General features: G+C 42.2%; 2 protein-coding genes across 6 annotated transcripts; one reads left to right on the forward strand and one right to left on the reverse strand.

The window, feature by feature from the left end:
• The first annotated feature begins 23 nt into the window (after positions 1-23).
• On the forward strand, positions 24-5704 carry dtwd1 (DTW motif tRNA-uridine aminocarboxypropyltransferase 1). 4 transcript variants are annotated; one of them, XM_006793907.3, is made up of 5 exons: positions 24-178; positions 2679-2980; positions 3160-3297; positions 4825-5101; positions 5224-5704. In XM_006793907.3, the coding sequence occupies exons 2-5, from the start codon at positions 2681-2683 to the stop codon at positions 5451-5453; spliced, it is 945 nt and encodes a 314-aa protein (XP_006793970.1). In that variant the 5' UTR covers positions 24-178; positions 2679-2680; the 3' UTR covers positions 5454-5704. The 4 variants fall into 4 exon arrangements, with proteins under 4 accessions (XP_006793970.1, XP_006793969.1, XP_006793972.1 ...); XM_006793906.3 differs by having other exon boundaries at positions 26-258; XM_006793909.3 differs by lacking the exon at positions 24-178 and adding an exon at positions 278-808.
• On the reverse strand, positions 5624-22899 carry nnt2 (nicotinamide nucleotide transhydrogenase 2). 2 transcript variants are annotated; one of them, XM_087840346.1, is made up of 22 exons: positions 22777-22899; positions 21942-22105; positions 20973-21202; positions 20020-20219; positions 19850-19937; positions 19619-19707; positions 19345-19532; positions 18654-18787; positions 18342-18533; positions 17681-17831; positions 15559-15720; positions 15357-15467; positions 15102-15247; positions 12515-12710; positions 11529-11762; positions 10845-11005; positions 10475-10654; positions 10237-10396; positions 6733-6814; positions 6503-6621; positions 6052-6167; positions 5624-5951 (listed from the first exon to the last, which is right to left on the reverse strand). In XM_087840346.1, the coding sequence occupies exons 2-22, from the start codon at positions 22069-22071 to the stop codon at positions 5805-5807; spliced, it is 3216 nt and encodes a 1071-aa protein (XP_087696472.1). In that variant the 5' UTR covers positions 22072-22105; positions 22777-22899; the 3' UTR covers positions 5624-5804. The 2 variants fall into 2 exon arrangements, with proteins under 2 accessions (XP_087696472.1, XP_087696469.1); XM_087840343.1 differs by lacking the exon at positions 22777-22899 and adding an exon at positions 22206-22563.
• Positions 22900-24032: the final 1133 nt, after the last annotated feature.

A 24032-nucleotide genomic window follows, 5' to 3' on the forward strand; every position in this document is an offset into this window, starting at 1 on the left:
TTATTTTACTGGACTAAAGCACACTCTTTTATTCACTTTACTTTGATACATTTTGAAAATTAACCATCTATGGGTTATAAATCGGCTGCCATAACACCCCCAAAGGGCATCTTTGAGGAGTGTGTCTACTGCCTACGAGGTAGCACCGAGTAGCACATTCGCTGCTTAGCGCCGACAGGTAACTACCCAGCATTTCCTTCACACGGAGCTGTGCTTCCGGCGTAGAAGAAGACGCTCATGCCGTTGTGCACTTCATTGGTAGGCACTTTTATAATGGGACTCCTTTATGTAGCTAAGCTAGTGAACCCAGTTGAGCTAACAGTGCACAACAGTGCATCCGTCTTCATTTGATCTTCGCTCCTCTTAACTAGACTTTTTGGCTTGTGTCTGGGAACGCTAGCAACGGGGGCTGAGGAAACGTGACGCTTGCTAACAGAAGCTAGCTCCACTATGTTGAAGCATGGGCAGTGTAAAATACTGACTCTTTTATACTGTCTGTGGTTTCAAAGAAAAGTAACTGCAAGCTGCAGATGTACGGTTTCTGCTCTATCACATCTCACTGCGCTAGAGAGAAGTTAAAGAGAGCAACGTTTCATGTTGTTTATCCATGTGCTAATTACTAATCTGTATTTAGCAAACGCGCTACACTCGGACACCAGCGTTTCCTCATTAGCTGATGCTTACTATCCCCCATGTTTATCAGAAATTCAACAGTATGTACATACAATCACTGGCCCCTTGATTAGGCACACCCTGCTAGTTTAATCTTCAGAGGTGCCTTAATTCTACGTGTCATCGATTCATCAAGGTGATGTAAACTTTTGATTCACAGTCTCTACAGATTGGCCAGTTTGCCAAGAATATATTCCCCACACCATTACACCAATACCAGTACTGTTAATACAATGCATGATGGATCCATGCTCTCATGCTGTTTTTGCCAAATTGTGATCCTACCATTTGAAAATTGAGACTCAGACCATGCAACATTTTTCCAGTCTTCAATTTTACCAGTTGTTGCCTCAGTCTCCTGTTCTTAGCAGACAGGAGCAGCACCTGATGTGGTCCTTTGCTACTGTAGTCATCAACATGTTTCTTCACAGATGCTCTCTGCATTCCTTGGTTGTAACGAGTGGTTAATGAATTACTCTTGCCTTGCGATCAGATTGATGCAATCTGGCCATTCTCCTCTGGCAGCAACAAGACATTTTCACCTACAGAACTGACACTTTTCTTCCTATTGTCTTTAAACCCCAGTAGCTCAGAGCAGCCCATCTGGCATCAACAGCCATGCCTTGTTCACAGACACTTAAATCACATTTATTTATTTATTTATTTAAACTTTCTATGTATCATTTTCATTATAACAACAGACAATCCAGAACAGCAAACAAAACCATGGGGCTCACCAGTTCGTGTCATGATTTGTACAGTACATATCATAAGTAATTCTTATCCTCAGTATCCCCAGACCCTTAAAGATAGGAAGTCAATTTTTTCCCATTTATTCAGGGGAAGTTTTTTCACACTTTGGGCTATTTATATCCAATAATTGAGACAATTCCATGTAAATCTGATCCCAAAATAGCTTTATTTTATTACATGTCTAAAAGTTATGGGTGTGATTGGCACACAGGTTCCCACACTGCATCCAGCAGAGCTCCAATGATTCTCAGAATGTGCTCCTTATTTTTGGTGTGATGAAAAAATGAACTAAGCATTTCCAGCCAAATATTCTCCAATTTTTGGAGCTCCTCGGGGTGTGCTGTGCTTTCAGCATTGAGTGCCAACCCTCTTGCGAAATTTCTGTATTCAGTTCTTCTTCCCATTTATTTTTAATGTAGTTAGTATCCCACTTGGTTAGTTGTCTTAGGCTCTGATATAGCTTAGCGATCATTTTTATGGGTTTCTCCTTCTTTCTGATGCTTGGTTTGAACTTCATCTCATCTTCTCTTCATGTCATCTGGAACCATGTCTACTATCCTAAATGGATTACGTTACTGCTATGTGATTGACTAATTAGATATTTCCATTAACAAGATTTATGGTTTTCTGTTTTCTAAAAACTTCTATCTCAGTGACTCTGCTCACAATGTGACGTTTGGGAATTTGACGCGTTCATATTTGAACCAGAAATGGGTAATGTCATATAATGTGATCTTATTCAGTTACCAGAACTGCAGAACTAACACGATGATCTTGCCACTCGTATTCATATATACCAGCTTCTAATCTGGCCTATGTAAAATCATAAGACGCTACAATAAAATAGTGAAATGAAACATTATTTTTAAAAGATTTACTCATTCCAAGAGTTACAATGCTCTAAAGATGCAGTCAAGATTATGACATTCTTTTTACTAAAGCGAGTATTCAACGAAAGACTTGCTTCACTGGGCAACTCACATGAGAGTTAAGGTACATAATGGTGTAGGGTGTGTGTCGCTGTAGCTGTTTTATGACATTTTTTAGATGAAAAGCATTCAAGCTGCACCGTACTATCACAGCAACAAATTTTCTAATCTAATCATTACCAGCCACTTACAATTTTAATGAACTCTTAGCTCCATAACTAGCTTTTTCCATGTTATTGTGTCCTTTGAGTTTAAGTCTTTGTAAATGTTAGATTATTTATGTCTGCTAATATTGGCATTATTTGCTCTGTTATTCTTCATCAGCTATGAGTGTACTTGTGCTCCAAGACAAGTCTGTCACCAGAGTAAAAATGAGCAGCTTGGATCAGGACCAGCGTCATCATCCCAGTTGCCGGGAAAAAACACTGGCCTCTGATTCATCCGACTCCCGTGAGCTTCCCAGTCAGCAGCTCCAAGGGCTCAAATTGGCATCACATGCAGTGCTAGAGGAAGCACAGCAAAGGGGCAGGTTAAAGTGCTCTAAATGTGGAGGCTCGAGGATGTTCTTCTGCTACACATGCTGCTCCTTAGTGGGCATGAGCCTGCAAGATGTCCCCACAGTGAAGGTTTGTAGGAGGTTAGGACTCACCTGCTTTGTCTTTTAACAGAGGCCTTCACCATTGTCTTAATTGGTTGCAAAATGCCTTTTTTTAAAAAATTATTTAACGTTAAATATTTTGACATGATGTTGCTGAAATCCAACTCTCCCCTCGACCTGACTTTACACACTGTGTGTTACACTCAGCTTCCTGTGAAGATAGACATCATCAAGCATCCCAACGAGACAGATGGCAAGAGCACTGCCATCCACGCCAAGATTCTCGCACCCAGTGATGTCACAATATATACTTACCCCTGCATACCTGAGTACGAAAAAGACAAGGTTAGTTCTTTTTTATCCTTGTAGTTGTGTTTTTTATCCTAAAAGAATGGAGTTCATTTAACTGTAAAACATGCTGTCTGCCTTGTACCTTATGTGGCTTCAGCTAACAATTACGTTTATGATTGATTCATCTGGAAATTACTTCCCAGAAAACTTCTTTGTATCTTCACTTGTCTTGTTTTCACTACTCAGTCAAATAACATATTCAGTTTTCTATGACACAACACAGAAAAGCATGTGGCATGTTTTGTTTGGAAACAGAGGTTAAATTGATCATCAAAAGTGATTTTCTCTCATCTACTAATCCATGAGTGTCAAACATATGGCCTACAGGCCAGAACAGCGCTTCAAAAGATCCCATCAGGCCTGCTGGATGGCTTGTTGGAGTGTATAATATAAAGAGCGGGGCGGCATATGTAGTTTTTGGACTTTTCTGTGTATTTAGTACCAAAAAGACTTAAAAGCTTTGAGAACTAAAAGGGATTGTGCGAACTGTTATTTTTATCTGATCCAGAGGTCGGAATCATTGTAAGTTTAAAAACTTTCTCAGTGACAAAAACATTACACAAGCCCACCATAGCAAACTGAGGAAAGGTGATTGCGCAAAGGATCTGTGCCCGTGTGTTTCACTTTCCAAGACGAAAGCAATTCTTTTGTTATTGAGCAATAGTTCTTCAGGCTTTCTGAAGGTCTTTCAAAGTTTGTCTTTGGATTTTGGCTGCTTTTTCACTCATTGTTTTTAGTCCAGTCTTTATACCTGACCGTTTTAAGAGGAATGTTTTTTTTTTTGGTTTGTTAAGCCACTCCCCTTTTGTAAACTGATGGTTCCCTTTCAGAATTTACTTTACACTAAAACAAATGGAAGTAGTTGAGAGTATTTATTATGCAGCGGCTTTTGCTAGTTTTGAACCATTGTCTGATATCACTGACTTAGCATTTTCTTTGGCATCTATTAGTCTTTTTCTTTATATTGTTGCTTACAATAATTCTCGATGCTGTGTTGAATAAACTGTATTCATTTCTATTTTAATTCAGAAATCTAATTTAAGCGTATGTTCTGAAACTGTTGCTCTCCACTAAAGTCAAATTGTAAATGTTTATCTTTTGCATTTTGTACTGTTGTTTATTCTCAGCATAAAAATCTTAGATTTTTACCCAGTCTGCAAACAATGTCCGGTGAAACATTTCTAAAAGATTTAGATTTATTTGCTGCAGCTTCATTCTTCAGTTCAAAGCTCACAGCACTTATGCAATCAGATTGTTATTTCAGCTGAATGAGTTTAGTCCGCAAGCCATACATTTGTATTGTTTTTCTTCTTGTCTTCTCATTTATTTAAATCAATTGATTTAGTGTTTTCACTTCTTCAACTTTATCCCTCACCTGTCAAACAGTTTACATCCTGTTCTCTGCTTCCTAAATTTAGCCTTTTATAAATCACCCCACTGTAAAAACACGTGTTCGAGACACATTTTGTGCCCTAGCACAGTTCGCATGATGGCGTTCCTCTCCGTCTTCGCTCGCTCCAGGTGGTGTTGGTATTCCCTGGTCCGAGGGCCGTCTCAGTTCAAGACATGATGAAGTGTTTACATGACAGGTCACACGACTCCGCTGATGAACCATGCAGAAAGAGGTTAAAAACTGAGCAAGTTCAAGGTTCCACACGCACCTCCGAGAGCTCAGAGTCGGGGACGCCAGATGAAGCAAAAAGCTCGGTGTCAAAGGTGGATCCCCTACAGAGGGTGGTCTTCATTGACAGCACATGGAACCAGACCAATAAGATCAGCACAGACGAGAGACTGCAAGGTAATCATGAAAGATTGCATTTGAGTGGGTTTCCAAAGAACTCTTGACTGCTGGTGATTATTCACTCACAATTGAATTTACCATGATCTCACGATGTTGTGACTGATGTGTTTCTCCCCCAGATTTGCTCCAGGTAGAGTTGAAGATGAGAAAAACGTGTTTCTGGCGTCATCAAAAGGGCAAGCCAGACACTTATCTAGCTACTATCGAAGCCATATATTATTTTCTCATGGACTTCCACGAGCATTGCCTCGACGAGGAGTACAGCGGAGAATACGACAACCTTCTCTTCTTCTACTCCTACCTGCACTCAATTGTTAACAAAGCCAAAACCTCTGCTGGAAAATGCTGAAGCTTCCTGTGAGGACAGATTAAAACACATCAAACACTGTAGCTGAAGCGTTTTTTTATGTTAATAGATTCTGATTATGCAGAAAAATAATTTTTCGATTTTGAACTCGAATGACATCTTCTTATGCATGAATGGACAACAGTGTGTATGTAGTAGTACAAAGAAAGGAATTTCTGATACATTTAAACATTTTAATTTACAAATGAGTGCACGATGACGTTTGTGTTCTGCTGTAATCACATTTGTTGCAGACCCAATAAACTTGTTTTTGTAAAATAAGTATCTCACATGCCAAATATTTTAATAACTTTTAAGTTCTTAACAATTGTACACGGCAGTAATGAGTTGTAATTAGTAGAAGGTCTCTCGGATCTTTGCTTGCAGACTGTCACAAGTCTTCTTGGCGTCTCCCAGCAACATAGATGTGTTGGGCTTGTAGAAAATGGGGTTATCTACTGCAGCGTAGCCCACACCCAAAGTACGCTTCATCACTATCACCTGGTGGTAATAGTAAGAAAAGAAGGTGGTATATGATTCGATTTTTCTTATTTTGGTACCATATCCTCAAACACATTTCATCTAATAATGGCAGACCAACCTGTTTGGACTTCCACACCTCCAGGACCGGCATGCCAGCAATTATAGAGTTGGGATCTTCTTGCGCCGCCGAATTCACCGTGTCATTGGCACCGATGACCAATGTCAAGTCGGTCTCTATGGGTCATAAACATTTACACGTTTACGCACAAGGCGGATGAACTCAAACTCCAGCGCTGCACTAATCTCCCTCCACCATAAACAGAACCATGTGTGTCAGCCTGCGTGCCTGGTTGCTAAGAAAACAATGAGTGTTGTCCTAATAACTTGGCACATCCAAGTATCCAGACATAACATGTGGCCACTTCAAACGCAGAAGAAAAGGAACGGATGCGTTTATTACAAGTCACCAATCAAGTAATTTAATCCAACACCTCCCTGCCAAAGTGACAGCCGTGTAACGGTAAATATAACAGATCTTTCTAGAATTTATTTTTAAAAACGGAGCTTGCCTGGGAAGTCGTCATTGATCTCATCCATCTCCAGGACCACGTCATAGGGAACGCCAGCCTCGGCCAAGAGTACGTTCAGCTGGCCGGGCATACGACCGGCCACTGGGTGGATGCCAAACCTGTTGGAGATGTTACAGCACATCACTGATTTTTCACTGAAAACCTGTCACACACACTGATAAAAGAATGTCCTGCCTTGTGTGTGTGTGTATACGTGTGTACAAACTAACCTCACAGTCTTGCCTTGTTCCTTCAGCATCTTCACCATATCTGCAATAGGATACTGGGCTTTGGCTGCACACAGACCCCAACCTAACAACATAAATATAGAAACTTGCAATAGCTGAGCAAATTGGCCTGTTGAACTTAGTAGGAATATAATGGTTATATCCTATCTAGATACTCCGTAATCTCTTTAGGTTGCTTGAGTCTCCTGTCAAACAGCTTTTCTTTTATCGGATGGGTGCCTGGTCATAGATAAGCATTTCACAGCTATTGTTCATTTTTAAATGACAGGCACATCAGTCCTGCAGGACAACAGTAAAGCCACATATTCATCACCCTTCATTCCTTCTTTTGTCCTCCACCACCACAAGACTCCTCTGTGTGTTAAATCATAGCAGTCAAAAGTCTGAAAGACATTTTTCTAAGGAAAACTTTTGCATGTGTGGTGTGCATTGGGGTCCCCTGCGTGCAAAGAGCTAGTTACCGTCTGTCTGCATAACCCCTGCTTAACCCTGGTGGTCAGGTACCTTCTAGAGTTCAGCATTACCCCTAATCGAGTTTTTCCAAGCCAGTGACTTGTATCCTGTATCTTCTGTAATTCCCCAGACAGCCGGAGCCTTCTGTTTCCTCACTGCTGTGCTTTGTTGTTGACAGCACATGGAGAGTCTGGACCGAATAGCCCTTATGATTTTTCACTGTTTCTCTAATCAAACCAGCATGTTCGACCACACAGCTGTCTCTGCACCGATTTGGAGCCATTGGAAAAAAAACAGCAATCCTGGTATCCAAGCTACACGGAGTGGTTCCTCTCGCACAGGCCGTTCAACAGCTACTCATTTGTCAGACAAGTCTGGCTTTTTCTGCTTAATAAATCATGATGTGGGCATTATCTCACACTCTGAAATCCAAACCACCATTATTTAGGCCCTGTGGACAGTTTGTGAACAAACTACTCCCTCTTGTGGTCACTACAGTTCAGCATTCTGAGTTTAATGAAAACGCTACCATCAGATGCCCGACCATTTCCAAGTACTCTGCAAAACATTTGGGCTTTCCCAGAGCAGTTTTTGATCTCACAGAGCAACTTTTTTTGGTCGAGTGAAAGCAGTTATGTGGGAGATAGTTTAGTACATTAGTATATCATCTAATGATCTGAAAAATGACATTTGGACTCCACGCCATCTACTGACAGGAGCACCAATATAAATCTCTTATGTTAGTCCAAGTTTCTTTCTGCACCTGTCTCTAAAGGGCTCCATCTGTTTCCAGCACCGTCTCCCCACCCTGGGGGGAAAAAGTTTTTCTACTTCTTATGTAGAAGATTTAAAGCTTCCACCAAAATTTGCTTACAGACAAAGTAGCAAAATCACAAAAGTAGCTGATCTTTGAAGAAAAATATAAATCATGGTGGAGCATTCTTCCAATGCACTGATTGCAAGCTGGCTTTAGCCCAAATTTTAACAGTTTATATCAGTTTACATAATATTTTGTGCAGCACTAAAAATGTTTTTTTTCCCCAGATGAAACAACTTATAGCTAAGGACTTCAAAATTGAGGAAACTTTGGGTGAAGCACCATTTTATCTAACTTGCTACCTGCTCTTCATGTCTGCTTAAGACTTAATTAACCACTGATAACACAACACACCTGAAACCATTGTTGGAGTGCCAAAAACAATTTCTTAAATGGCCACAGAAACTTCCCCTTTTTTTTTTTAAGGACATTATCAGTCTCTTAAATAAACAAGAGACTGATAATCCCAGCCCACCAGCTTAAGTGGGCTGGGATTTTGACCAGTCCAGCCCACTTAAGCTCAAAGTAGGCTGTACATGGCACAATGTAAAATGAGTTTGACATCCTTCCTTTAGCCCTGCAGGACATTTGTAATGCTTATCTGATAAATAATATGGCACGCTCTGACACAGCCAATTTAAAAAATAATAATAAAATCAAAGATCCAGTTCAGTGAGTAAGATTGCATTATTTTACCTGCATGTTACATAGTATACACAGTAGACGTTTATTATGCATTTTCTTAGTGCATTATGCTCAAGTTGTTCGCCATATTGGACATGGCCCAATGACTCGTCATTTAAAAAAATAAAAAATAAAAAATTAAGTATCTTCATTCACTGCAACCTGGAATCCCTCCCCAATCAAACAGGGTGTTACACCAAAAACCTCCTTAGAATAGCTTTGGTCACTAGATTGCTGTGGTCAACCATATTTTGCCACCATTAACTATAAGAGCAGCGCAAGGTTATCACCAGCAGGTTGGGGGAAAACAAACAAAAATAAAACAGCACATTTTCCCTATCAGCCTGTAGTTGCCAGAAAGTCACTGTCTAAATGGCCTGTAAATGGCCTGTATTTATATAGCGCTTTACTAGTCCCTAAGGACCCCAAAGCGCTTTACATATCCAGTCATCCACCCATTCACGCACACATTCACACACTGGTGATGGTAAGCTACAATGTAACCACAGCCACCCTGGGGCGCACTGACAGAGGCGAGGCTGCCGGACACTGGCGCCACCGGGCCCTCTGACCACCACCAGTAGGCAACAGGTGAAGTGTCTTGCCCAAGGACACAACGACCCAGACTGTCCAAGCCGGGGCTCGAACCGGCAACCTTCCAATTACAAGGCGAACTCCCAACTCTTGAGCCACGATCGCCCAAACGCTAAAACCTCTAGGCTTTTACGAGTAAGGTCTTCATTCACTTGATCCTACATGACGACACAGGATCCTCCTTTCTCTCTCTTCTCCTTTCGGCTGCTCCCTGTAGTGGTCGCCACAGCAATTCATCTGCCTCTATCTCACCCCTCCCCAGCATCCTCGTCTGTCACACCCACCCTCTGCATGTCCTTCTTCACTACATCCATGAATCTTCTCTGTGGTCTTTCTCTTTTCCTCTTGCCCGGTAGCTCCATCTTCAACATCCTTTCTCCAATATATCCACAATTCCTCTTTTGCCCATCTCCGAACTATATCAGCTTTGCATCTCCAACTTTGTTTCCAAACTGCTCAACCTGCTCTGTTCCTCTGATGGACCCAATGAAAATCTTAGCATCTTCAGCTCTGCCAACTCCATTTACGCTTCCTATTTTCTAGTCTCCAAACCATACATTACAGCAGGTCCCTCTACCATCTTGTAAACCTTTCCTTTCACCCCTCCTTCTATCTTTCTGTCAAAAATCATCTCATTCTTTCCACTATCCTAAATCTCCACCCTGCCTGAACTCTTTTCTTCACCTCTCTTGTGCACTGTCCATTGCTTTTGGATGGTCGGATACACTGCTAATCAAACTAGATAGTGCAACCTAATAACTAAATACAGTCACTTACAAGTGCGGTACTATTGTGGTAATATAGGTACCTACATTAAATGAAACAAACTGATAAAAGATCAGTTTCACAGATTGGTAACTTTTTCTAACCAACCAATGACAAAGCTGAAAATTACATTCCTCAACAGTGCTTCGAGACATCTGTAAAACAGTGTGTACCTGGGGTAATGATGATGTTGTTGGCTTCTTTGATTATGTCAATGGTTTGGTCCACATTGACCTCAGTGTGAGTGCCAACAATCTCCATGGGCTTACCACCCAGTGTTGAGGTGGTGCCGTACCCGCCCAGGATCACGTTTGGCAGGGAGCGGTTCATAGCCTTGAGGAAGAAGCAGCCCAGTGACATGTTTGTATCCTTTTACTTCATGCACAATGCTGGAAATGTGCATCTACTCACCACACACATGATGTAGGAGAGGATTGCACCAGAGGAGCCAATCAGCGCTCCAACAATTGTCATGAGATTGTTGTCAAGCAAGAAGCCTTCGGCACATAGTGCCCATCCTGAGTAGCTGTTTAGCACAGTAATGACCACAGGCATGTCAGCGCCTCCGATGGCTGCTGTTAGCGTTACACCCTATGACAGGTTGAATCAGGAAAACAAAACAAAAAACAAACAAATATTTTAACATATTCCAAGTTAGATAAAACAATACTTACATTAAAAATCAACTGCTGAAATGTAAATTCACTGAAAGAGATGTTGCCAATTCCCCCCCCCCCCCTCCCCCGCCTGTTTGCAGCTTTAATAATGGTCACAAACTCACCATGACAGTGGAAAGCCCAGACACTCCCAGCAGGCACCCCATGCCAGTACCATAACTGGAACTAAGCATAAAGGGCACCATGCCTCCAACAGATGCTGCCATCAGACTGGCATTCAGCATGTGCCGTCCAGGTAGCAGCAGGGGGGCAGAGTTCAAAAGACCTACAACCAAAAAACACATTTTTCAGAGAGGGAAGAGAGTGTTCTCACACTTTTGTAGGGGTTAAAAGGAACAAGACAAAAAAAGTGAGCGTGCTTCTCTTTAACCAGTGTCAGGTGTCTTTGAACCCTCAGACTTATCTGCGAAAGCCTCTAATCAGCTGTCTGAGCATCTGTCTCATCCACAAATCAGCCAGCAACCCTCTACCAACCACAGCCATCCAGTCACTGGCCTGCCCTTCCCATAACAAATTACCAGAGAGCTTCTCATGTGTTCCTCTTGATTGGTTGGCCTAAAGCGCAAATTAGAGAGTGCTGACACTTACAAAGAAACTCCTGGATTTAAGAGGGGATCTTTGGCTTTCAGTAGATGAAAGGAACAATCAGCAGCCGGCCAGACAACCTGATGTGTTTTCATAGAGATTTGTGTGTAATAAGAAGAGCTATGGTCAGATCTCACAGGGACTGACCTTGTCAGATCTGGACTAACAATGTGCAAATGAGAGATTAGTGTCAGATTGATTACCTTGAAGCTTGCCATAGGCCACCAGTGATCCACTGAATGTGACGCCTCCGATGTAAGTACCCAGGTAAGCCACAGTCTTGAGCACACCTGCAGCTGGGTGAGTATCCAGGTGAGGGTACTCAATCATATACTCGGCAATGCATGTGAGAACAGCCGCCAGGCCCACAAGGCTGTGGAAAGCTGCCACAAGCTGGGGCAAGTCTGAGATTTCAATACGCTTGGCAATGGTCAGACCTGTAGTTGAGATATGAAGAAAGTAAAAAAACATTTTTTTTAAAAAAGCAGCCAAAAAAGTCAAACACCAGAACTACACTTCGCATGCACATTGGCAGAGTCTGACTGCTAGAAACATTTAGGGCATTGAAAAACAAACAAACAAAAAAACAACATGAAATTAAAAGAAAAGGAGAAGAAAGAAAGAAAGAAAAAAGGGGAAAAAATGGTTAAAAGGCAGACACCTGCTTCTAGTTATGGGGCCTGTTCTTCAAAAGGTAATCCTAGGAGTTCAAAGTTGAGGATTTATTGAGTTTTCTTGAAAACTAAGCAGCACTTAATGCTGTGTGTATGTGCTCATTCTTAGGATGATTACACTGCCATTCATCTTCCTGCTTCTTAAATTACAATTAACATGTACAACAGAGTGATTGATGCATGTTATGAATTAGCAATACTGGAGGAGCTGCATGCAAAGCTAATAACGAAACAACCGCTAGACTTCAGAGGAGTCATGCTGAAACTTTATCAATTTATTTTTTATTGAAAACTGAAACCTTGAGGTGCTACGTTATTTGCAAGTCTCCTTCACATGACCCAATGAAACAGCAGGGCATACCACTTGAGTTGTTCCAAGACCAAATTAGAAGCGCTGTGAAGCTACAGTGGGCATTTTGCAGCACAAGAGTTTTTTTGGGGGGGGCAGTTTAAGTAAAGAAACATCAGTGAACACAATATCATGATATCCATTTTAGTTGCATGGAGCCACCTACCCAGGGTTCCCCCACCGGCCATAGCCAGAGACATCTGAGACAGCAGCTCCGGTGAGGGTTTGAGGGCACCGAGGGTGGCAGCAAGGCCCCCTGCCACTCCCATCATGCCGAGGGCGTTCCCCAAACGACTGCTGCTCTGGGTAGACAGGCCGGCCAGCGCCCCGACACAGCACAAACCTGAGCCCAAGTACATCATCTGAGGAGAAAAAGTGAGAATCAGCATTTTATCATAGCTACGTGTTGAGAATGGATCAATAAGTCATCTTTAGGTCATCAAAGAATCGAGAAGCAGGATGAAAATTAGTTTAAAGATGAGAGGTAATTCCAAATGAAAGCTTCTGATCTAGACCTGACATCAAAGTGGACCCAGTCTGTTAATCTACAGAGTTTGTTTTTTTTGTTGTTGTTTTTTTAAATAGTCTTACATTCTACTTAATATCTTTGCATGGCTCACACTTAAAGAAAATCCCTATATAGCCTCTACCAGGCCTTGATGCAGCCCCACAGTGAACTCCCTTAAAGAAAAGATATGAATAGCAGGTGGGTTGGTTTCTGTGCTCAAGCCAGAACTGTGTACCTGACATGACCATAATGAGAGTTTCCCCATCTCACTGACATCATGCAGAGCCAAGAGTAGAAAGGACAAAAACAACAACAACAACAACAACAACAACAACACATGTTTAAAACACATCCACTACTGCAGTAACAGAATCTATGTGAGAGAGAAAAAAATATAAAAAGCTTAATAGGTTCTCCAGGGCACATCGTTCCAAAACCAGCTGAGAGATCCTCCCAGTACAGCATGCCCAAACACTTCACCTTGGAGGTCTCTAACCAGATGCATCTCAGAAAATTCAAATATTTAAAAGAAGTTCAGTATTTCCCATCAGTTAGTTACAACAAGTGAAAAATTTACATATTGTAGACTCAAAGAAATATGTCACTAGAAGAACAGTATAAATACCTGTAAATGATTCAGCCTACTTAATACACACAACCACAATCACGGAGAAGACTGCTGACTGGACACTTGTATAGATGATTATCACTGAGTCTCTTCTCAAGCAGGATCATTGACTTTTTTCATAGAAAGTCATTAATATAGCACATCAAAACACGTTAATGGAAAGTTGGCTGAAATGGAAAAGTGTGGTAGTAACAAGAAAAATGTCCACAGGTAATAGGGACGCCTGCAGCCTTGAGAGGTTTGTTAAAAAAGAAGTTGATTCAAGAGCTTTGGAGAACGAGTGGACTGAGGCTGGGGTTTGATCTTCCTAAGATCAAACAAAGATCAGAGACAAAGTCAAAAAGCATCTTACCTGGGTCAATCTGAAAAATGACTGGACTATTGTGCAGTGGTCCGAAGCCTCTCTTTTCAGATGAAAGTAAATTTCGCTTTTTATTTCTAAATCAAGGTCCAAGAGTCTGGGGGGAGCGCAAAGAGGCACACAAGCCGAGGTGTTTGAAATCCAGAGTGAATTTCCTGCAGTCTGATGGTTTGAGATGCCACATCATCTGCCGGTGTTGCTGATAGTTGGTCCACTGTGTTTTATCAACTCCAGAGTCAGTGCAGCTGTCTGCAAGGAGGCTTTGGAGAGCTTCAAGTTTCCATCTGCTGACAAGCTTTATGAAGATGTTGATTTTCTTTTCCCAGCAGGACACGTCACCTTCACACAGTGCCAAAACTCGTACCAAATGGCCTGCTGACCATGTTATTACTGTGCAAGACGGGCCAGACAACTTGACCTGATGAGAAACACCTGATCCAATACAGACAAGCTAACAAAGTAGCATGGGTTTCCGAAACAACTCAACAGATCCACAAGCGGATTGCCTCCATGGCAACCTGATGCAGTAATTCATGCAAAGGAGCAACAATCAAGTACTGAGAGCAAGAACGAACACACTCTTCAGAAGTTGGACATTTCTGTATTTGAAATCCTTTTTTGATCGCGCTTAACTTTTCTATTAAACTGACATAACTGCATTTATGTTCATAAATGGTAAACCATATTTAAAGTTAACATAATATTTCAGTTTCAGTCTAATAAATATAGAAATTAAATTATGCATTAATTTCATGGTATCCTCATTTTGAAAGATACAGATTTATACATGAAATTAAACGCACTTTCTAGCAAGCAGAGGTCACCACACTAAAGTACCAGACAGAGTACCATATACTCTACAACAGCGGTCCCCAATCCCCGGGCCACAGACTGGTACCGGTCCACGAGTTGTTGGGTACAGGTCCGCGAGAGTTATGGCTCGGGTGTGAAATTTATGGTTTTCAGGGTTTTTATCATTAACTCGGTTTCCCTGAGTCTTTTCCCGTGTCTTATAAATAAAACTTTTTTGCTACCGGTACAGGTTTTATTTTGTTGTACTAATCCAAGACATCTTAAAAGCCGGTCCGTGAAAATATTGTCAGACATAAACTGGTCTGTGGCACAAAAAAGGTTGGGGACCGCTGCTCTACAACCAATTAATTTCACTGTCAAGCTACTTAATGCACATTACATTAAGTAGGGGATTGTCAGTGGAAACAAATCTGAGTGAGATGACATGATGTGCATCGTCTCACCTGCTCGATGCTGTACCCAGCAGCCACAGAGGCTCCATATCCTCCAACAAATGTAGCCCCAGGCAGCAAATACAGGTAATTGTACTCAGGGGGGTCGGTGGGGCGTTTAAACATGTCCAGCATCCTCTGGGTGATCAGAAAACCACCTGCACAGGTGCAGAAATAAATTAATGAATTAGCCGTTTTCATTTGTTTGGGTGGGAAATTATTTATGTTCACTGAAGCCATTTTTGTGTCCAGTGTTGAATGTCACACCAGCAATGTTGATGGAGGAAACGAAGGCAGCAGCCAGAGCAAGACTCTCGGGCAGGGAAGAAGGTGTGAGACCTCCACCCATCAGCACCAGGCCTCCCACCGCAGTCAGACCTGACAGAAAAGAATTTGTTAACAAATAAAAAGGAATCACTCAAATATCACCACATCTATACAGATTTTTATGACTTTAATGAGTTCTGACCTGAGATGGCATTGGTGACGGACATGAGAGGTGAGTGCAGAGCGGGGGTCACACCCCACACAGTGTGGTATCCCACTATCCCACCCAAACCAAAGGTGGTGACCATCTGAGTGAAAGCAGCATTGGGCGAGATGATACCCAGAGCCAGACAGGTAGACAGGCCTAGAGAGAGAGAGAGACAGAGCAAGGCAGTGTTGCTGTTGCTATGTTTGTGCTTTCCCTGCTGCTGTAGTTTCAAGTTTGGTTTCCAGTCCCTTTTTAACCATTAAAGGAATGGAATAACTGAATAAGACAAATAAACATGTCATTTTATTACCAGCTATTATGATTCATAGTTTCTCTGAAAGAAGTGAAGCGAAATGTTTGAATTTACTGAAAAATATATTCATCGCTGTGCTCGGTTACAGAGGGGCTTCCAAAGGTCACAGTAAGATCTGTTACAATGACTTGTTTTAAAAATGGAAAAATTACAAAGTCAGACTGGAAAGTAAAGGATTTTTCCCCTCATGAATCTTACAATGAAATCCCAAAGAGACATGCTTAAATTGCAAATTGCTTTTCTTGTCCACATACAAAAGGTTTCCAGCACATATCCATTATGTAGAAAAGTAGTCCCACTTTACATTTCTTAGTTTTTGGCATACCCAAATGTTTCAGATCAAACAGATTTTAATATTGGATAACCTGAGTAAACAGGTTTTGAAGGGGGGAAAAGGCCATCCCAACCTACCTGAAACGTCTATGTGAAAAACCACCTCCCCCCTAAATGTAATAACTGGTTGAAACATCTTTGGCAGCAAGAACTGCAATCAAGCATGTGCAAAAACTGGAAATGGGTCTCTCGTGACTCTGGAGGGATTTTGGCCCACTCTTCTTTGCAGAATTGTAATTTAGCCACATTGGAGGATTTGAGCACGAATAACCTGTTTAACCTCCTAAAACCCAAACTCTTTCATGGTATGCATTTTTAATTTCTCTTGGGAGATTGTTGTTACATTCATCAGCTCCCAAAGAATTATGCTTTTTTTTTTTTTTACGGATTTTTGTTTCTGAGAAAAATGAGAGCCACATATGAGGACATTCACATTAAATTTCGATTGAACAGTGGCGGCATGATGTCCTCGTAAGTGGATATCAAGCCCTTGTAGAGCAAAATTTAGTATTTTGGTCTAGACAACCCAAAATGTGATGTCCACATATATGGATGCCAGGTCCTAGGAGGTTAAGATCAAGCATCTAAATCTGATTCAAGTCCACAATTTGATTAGACAACTCCAAAACCTTCATTTTGTTTTTTTAAGACATAAAGAGATGGACTTTCTGGTGTGTTTTCAGATCACTGTCCTTCTGCATAACCCAAGTGTGCTTGAGCTTTGGGCTATAAACTCATGGCCAGACATTCTCCTTCAGGATTTTCTGGTAGAAAGCAGAATTCATTGTTCCATCAGTTATGGCGAGTTGTACAGGTCTTGAAACAGCAAAGCAACCCCTGACCATTACATCACCACCACCATGTTTGATTGCTGGTATGATGTTCTTTTCATGAAAGGCTGTGTATGCCAGATGTAACTGGACTCAGATCTTCCAAAGATAGTTTTAACCTTTACCTGGAAGGCCAGGTAGGTTTGGGTAGCTTTTTTCCTTAATAAATGAAATAATCATTTAAAAACTTCTGCATTTACTTAAGTTATCTTTGTCTAATATTAATGTCACACTAACACAAACCATTTAAACTAGGGGTGTCCAACTTGAGTCCTCGAGAGCTACTGTCCTGCAGCTTTTAGATGCATCCCTAGTCTAACACAGCTGAATCAGATGGTTGGATTACCTCTTTTCAGCATGCCATCCAGTTTGGCAAAGGCCTGATAACAAGCCAGTATTTGATTCAGGTGTGTTGGAACAAGGATGCGCCTAAAAGCTGCAGGACAGTAGCTCTCGAGGACTGGAGTTGGACACCCCTGATTTAAACCAAAAGATAGTGAAAATTGACATTTTACTTTAATTGGATTATTTGCATGCTTTAATTTCAGCACAAATTAATTTTTTACACAGAACAAATCCTCTCAAATAAAGCAGTGCTAAATGTCCCAGAAGTCTGAATACTTCTGCGTTTGTGTTTAACCTGCAGTGTAGACACCAGCAGAGGTCATGGTGCGGTTGAAGGGCGAAACGGACGCCACTTTCTCGGCCTCCAACTCTGCGACCGTTTTCTGTTTCACCGGAGATGGCGGGACTGTTTTTGGAAGGGGTGATGGGAACATGTTCTTGCCTTCCTGAATACACCAGAAAACACACAAGAAGACCAGAGTGAAGACAGAGGAGTCCACAAAAGATTTGCGTGAGAAACAGACATCAAGACTTTCGCACAGTGGGAGAGCTCTCGAACACGAACTCGTTGACGGCACAGGGGATTACGCTAAACAAAAAAGCAATCACGAACCAGTTAGCAGTGGTTTTGAAAGATAAATTCTCCTTTAAGGGGCTGAATAATGCTTAGTGTAACAAGAGGTAAGCTGATATGTCCTATTGAGGTTGCGTGCTTATACTGCCATAAACAATGTGTCAAAGCTAAATTCCTGGAAAAGTGTATTTTGAAACGTTCATAACATTCTTGCTGGGATCCAACTTGAGCTATTCCCAGCTGGGACTCTGTTTTGGTACTCAATTGGCGCTCTAGCCAAGCATGACAGGATCTGACAGCGCATGCTGAGAGGGAAGGAGGGATGCCAGTGGGGATGGAAGCTGACAGGAGACAGTCACACGAAAAAAAAACAAAACTCCACCTTCATAACAAGAGTCCCACGGATGACGTGGTCAATTGTTCCATAATCAAATTCTTCTTTGGGCTCATAGTGGAAGTATTCCTTGTCTGGACTAATGGCCTTCAGAAGCTTCAGTATGTTGTTTGAATATAGACTGCTGGCTTGGGTCGCCATGCGGCTGGGCAGGTCTGAGTAGCCGATGTGTGTTACTCCCTAGTTAACAAAAAAAGTACATTATTCATACATAAATAAATCATATATATCCCAAATCAGAAATACATCTTTTGCATTCCTTAAAATTATCCAGTTTATCCAAACTAGGCCAAAACGTACCCTGTAAACATGAAGCTGTCCGGGCTTTGTGGTCTCGATGTTGCCCCCTGCCTCTGCAGCTAGATCCACCACTACAGAGCCATCCTTCATAGACTCTACAAACTCCTTTTTGATCAGTATGGGTGCACGCTTCCCTGAGTGAGCATAGGACCACAGGTAGAAAGGAATGAGATGCATCAAACAGCATCATGCTGTCTAACAAAGAGGATAGTCAATCCATATTAAAGATGTAGTGACCCTCATGAAAGCAACATTATGGGGTTGATGGGGCTTAAGCCATAGACAGTATAGAAAAATTGGGTGAGGCCACTGTGCCATCATACGTTGGTTAGTTAGATCTAGTTGCAAAGTCCAAAGCGGAGGCTTTTCACCATCGCCACCTCTTTTGAAAGTGATGAGTGAGGCGCAGACTAGCAGACAATTTACTCAGTGTCAGCAGATAAAATTATACGTTGCTTATGTTTAGGACCAACTCCCACCAAGCCTACTGAGTCCTTAGCTGCTAGATTAAATAAAATAAGCCAACAGCGAGTGAAATTCTCAGCACACTTGCAGAGCAATATTTCATATGTTTATCTCTAATTGACGTTCAGTGTTGCTGTGGAAAAGATGAAATAAAAGCAAACAGTGATGAAACTTTTGATGCCAAACGATAAAGGCAAAAGTGGCTTAAAGTACCGATGTGACTCACCGGGAATCAGGGCAGTGCTGACAACAATGTCGACCTCTTTACACTGCTTGGCAAAAAGAGCCATCTCAGCCTCGATGAACTCCTTTGACATCTCCTTGGCATAACCGCCAACACCCTCGCCAGACTCTTTGAGGTCTACTTCTAAAGGCTCAGCCCCAAACGACTTGAACTGCTCCAGAGCAGCTGGCCTGAAAGTCAAGAAGCAGCCAGCCTATCAGCAAAATTCTGTCCATCATTAATAAGCCTGCAGTTTGAGGCGTTGCCAACCTTATACCTGGTATCAAACCCTCTGACTATGGCTCCCATTGACTTAGCTGCCCCGGCTGCTGCCAAACCAGCCACTCCACCTCCAATAACCAGAACCTGTTTACAACAGAAACACCCAAATGTACTAAGGTTTCACTTCACACTTCATTTTTTATTTTAAGTATACTGAAAGGAAATAAAATGCTGTACTGACTGTCAAAATAGATCATGCTTGGCTGAGTAAAACATAGATTATTACCTTAGCTGGAGGCACTTTTCCTGCAGCTGTAATCTGACCAGTAAAGAACCTGCCAAAGTGGTTGGCAGCCAGAACCACAGCCTTGTACCTACATAACAAAAACTCAAGTCACATTTACATTAACTAAACAAACAGATGAAATCTGGACTTAAAAATACATTTTTGTTTACCCAGCAATGTTAGCCATGGAACTGAGTGCATCGTAGCCTTGTGCAATGGTAACTCTGGGCACCTGATCCATGGCCAGCACAGTGCTCTGCCTCTGTGACAGCTTATTCATCAGCTCCTGGTTCTGTGCTGGATAGATGAAGCTCACCAGGGTGGATTTGGGTTTCAGGAGATCTACCTCACTCAAACTGGGGGCTCGAACCTAAAAAGAAAAAAAAATTTCTTTTTCCACTCACGATTAAATATAACTGACAGATATGTGGATCTAGTTTGTTTATGTAGCAGCAAATCAAAACATCAGTGTTCATGTTCACAAAGTTCCCACCCACCCTCCCTAAGCTGTATACGATGTCCTCAAGAGCAAATACTTTTAATACACAAGACCCCTGGCTGTGAGCCCCACCTGTAAATGGATTAAACTTTCTTATTCCAGCCACTCTGAAGAAAGACGGAAGCTAAACTGAGGAGCGACAATAAGACACAGTTTAAGATAATGAAGGAATATTTTGAACTACGAGTCCTGAAAAGCTGCTGTAGTGGAATAGCTTTGAATTTGAAATAAGTATTATAAGTCTCTTTTAACCAGCTAATGTGTGTCATCTGGCTTCATAAATAAATACAGCTGAGCTTTGACTGCACAGAAAGGCTAATTTGTTTCATAATAACACTTAACACTGACAGTGGCATGTATAAGGTGAAAAGCACAGGCTTCCTGTGGAACTGTATAATGAACTTTTGTCTGTGAGGAAGACTCATTAGCCAAGTGTTACTCAAACCAGAGGAGAGTGGTTACTTTGACTGGAACATATCAGGAAGCTCAAAGTGATCATTGGTGTCAGATGCTGCACTGAGATGAGTCTATAATATGAGGCCTTAAGAAGATTGGTGGTGATTCTGAGCTGTGAAGCTGCAAAGAAGAGTCTGATCTGCGGACCAAAGCGTGCCGGTTACGAACCTTAAGGACCAAGTCTGAGCCGAGGGCTCCCTTAACATCAGTAATGGTGGCTCCAGCATCTCTGTACTGCTGATCAGAGAACTTTGATTCGTCCCCGGCGCCGCTTTCCACCTGCACCCTGAAGCCCTGTTTGACCAGCGCCTGCACCCCAGCCGGAGACAGCGCCACGCGACGCTCATTCTGTAACGTCTCCTTAGGAACTCCAACCACCAGGTCCTTGTAGAGCACACCTGAGGACAAAAAAACAAAACAAAAAGAAAAAAAAGAAAAGGGGGAAATAAAACAATGCAGCCGAGAGTGAAGAACTTGGAACTTGTCACACAAAAAAAAATATACACAACAAGACATACGTTTATCTTCGTTTACGCAACAACGCAGCAGGCATGCGCGTACAGCTGAGATTTGCGTTGCTGGAAACAGTGTCAGGTTACACATTTCTCTCCCTACATGGTGTGGTGACCTCGCCACCATGGAGACATTTTAGCAGGTGATTGGCACCAGGCCAGCACACACACACAGAGGCCCTGCAGTCCTATGCAGACACACTCCAAAGCCAAACTTAAAAGATTTCAGCAACTCAAAACTTTGACGAACACTGTGCCGTGTGCCTCGCACACAGCACCGGCTCCGTACAGGCTGTCATCAGAATCAGCCGCACTGCTGTCAAGTTTTTACATGTCACCTTTAACTGACCTCTCGTCCGCTCTCACATGTTAGCAGCTCTCACGAGCAAAGCCGCCGTCTGCTTTATAGCAGCTTTCCCTATTTTGAGAACATCTCTAGCAACCTGCTGCAAACAGTTTGTGATCTGCAGTGGAAGTTTTCCACTCCTTTGGCCGGCCGGAGCTTGTCCTTGAGTGAACCGTTACGCTCTCATTCCTCAAGTCAGACAAGAGAAAGCACGCAAGCCCAGCCTGTCCTCTGTGAGAACACTGTAAAGTGAAGCAGAGAGATTTGTAAATTTCCTACCTCTGGAGGCCTTTTGGTCCCTTAACACAGGGAAAGTCCTGAAATGCCTCCTTCCAGGGAACTTCAGATTGACCCCTCGCTGGGACAGAATGACAGAGGAGCTACAGATGCAGCGGAGAAGGGTCGACATGGCTGCTGAGCGTCCGCCCTGAGGCTCCTAAGCTCTTGATTACGAACACAAACAAGGAGAAGGAGAGGTTGGCGATAAGGCGACACTACTACATCTGCTGTCAAATAAAAAAGAACATAATTTTTTAAAAATACCCTCAAAGCAAGTCCCGGGCCCCCCCTTTCCCCAAGTCACACACTCAGACTGTGTGTGCTGCGAGGCCTACAAACAGCAGAGTGACATTTCAGCCGCACACACACACGCAGAGCACGGGGTTGATTACACACTCCAGGCTTCTCTTCGCGAGAACTGGAATTATGACGGCACAGGGGGGAAAGTGTGCCAAGTGTGGCCTGGTTGTTGTGAGCCGGAGAAGAGCAACCAGTGTGCAGATAACAAAGGGGGGTCTGGAGGGGGGGACAGCTCAGATACAGTCAAGACTGGAAAAAATGTGGTGTTTACAAATGTTGGTCTGTCCTATATAAAGACAAACAATGCCACAACCAGAAAGACAAAACAAAACACATGACTGTGGAAACTTGTCATACATTGGTTGATGTTTTGATTTCTGAGTCACAACAACGTTTTGTTGTTTACCTTCCCTCCCATTCATTCATTCATTCATTCATTTTACTGAATCACAGTCAAATCACTGCTCCTCATTCTCCAGTAATCTAGTCACACACTCAAAGACCGGCTGATGGACTTGCTTGTTCTCACACTTGCCTTTCAGGTTTCCTTAAAGAGCGGGTTTAACAGCAGTGTCACCTGCGAGATTCCTATACCTCCAAAATCCTTCCCGTCTGCTTGCAAGGAGAGACAGACGACCTTCCACAGTTTCCTTATCACTGCCGGACTATTTGAGTATAAATAGTAAGCCCACGTGACTTCAGTCATCACCACCTCTGAAGCAGCTAAACTCCTTCAGGCCCTGCGCAGGCTGATACACTGCCTCACTCCCACAGAATTAAGGGCTGGATTAAGACGCCCGGGAAGGAAGACACTGGCTGGTCATTTTATTTTAAAGCGGATGAACCGACCGGCTATGGTCCTTACTGTGCAATAAAGTAGCTGTTAAAACAGTATCAGTAAGAACAAACACTTTAAGTCTATCTTGGGCACAAATAATTGGGGACAACCTGGTGTCGGTGTTGTCAATTCGGCCAGTGAGCATTTTCGTTTCTGCACACAAGGTGACGCCAGAGAGTCAGAGAACGCGGTCCCACCTGTAAATGGTTGGACGGCAAAAACTATTACTGCTCCCTCTCTTTGTTAGTCCCTGTCACGTGTCACCTTTTTAATGTTTACTTGATATTTGCGGAATAACCTCAGTACAAAACATGCAGCCAAAGACGACGAATATTGAAACAAACATTTATTCACGCAATAATAGGTCTTTTTTAGCAGGTAGGTTTTTTTTTAAGTATCTTATCCATAGTTTTCTAATGATTGTTGTTTATGGCAAATTCTTTTTCACTTATTTTCATTCCAATCCTTAAACCTGACCATTTTCAGTGGAGTGTTTTTTGTTAAGCTAACCTAACTCTGACTTATGAATCATTCAAGCATAAAAAGGCACCTTACTCAAGAGATGAACCAGCGTTGTGTCTACACATTACAGACAATTTAGCAAAAAACCAATTTCAAATCTTTTTTTTAGACACTTTAGACCAGCAGCCTGTCACAAAACACATCATTTGTTCTCATTTGTTCGGTTGAATTTATGAATTAAAGCCAAAGATAACAAGTTTGACAGGCATAAAATTGGATCGACAAGTGGAGAACAACAGAAGAAGTGACAAAAAAAAAATGCAGCAGACAAATTCTATCTAAAAAACAATGTCCTTAAGAAACGGGGGGAAAACAGTAAAGGCCTCACACAGGACGTGAGAGTTTCATGTGACCTCAAAATTACTGAAGCAGTGTGGGATCACTTTGACAGAGGACAGAACAAAAGGCAGCCAACATTCAAAGAAGAGCTT

The sequence above is a fragment of the Neolamprologus brichardi genome, chromosome 1, assembly GCF_056152115.1.
Source record: "Neolamprologus brichardi isolate AB-2024 chromosome 1, ASM5615211v1, whole genome shotgun sequence".
Lineage (NCBI taxonomy): Eukaryota > Metazoa > Chordata > Actinopteri > Cichliformes > Cichlidae > Neolamprologus > Neolamprologus brichardi.

Coding starts and splice junctions, on each gene's coding strand:
- dtwd1 (XM_006793907.3), top strand. CDS start 2,681: ATGAGTGTACTTGTGCTCCAAGACAAGTCTGTCACCAGAGTAAAAATG. Junction 2,981..3,159: donor AAGATGTCCCCACAGTGAAG/GTTTGTAGGAGG, acceptor TGTTACACTCAG/CTTCCTGTGAAGATAGACAT. Junction 5,102..5,223: donor CACAGACGAGAGACTGCAAG/GTAATCATGAAA, acceptor TTTCTCCCCCAG/ATTTGCTCCAGGTAGAGTTG.
- nnt2 (XM_087840346.1), bottom strand. CDS start 22,071: ATGTCGACCCTTCTCCGCTGCATCTGTAGCTCCTCTGTCATTCTGTCC. Junction 10,655..10,844: donor CTGGGCTTTCCACTGTCATG/GTGAGTTTGTGA, acceptor AACCTGTCATAG/GGTGTAACGCTAACAGCAGC. Junction 6,622..6,732: donor GAACAAGGCAAGACTGTGAG/GTTAGTTTGTAC, acceptor CATCTCCAACAG/GTTTGGCATCCACCCAGTGG.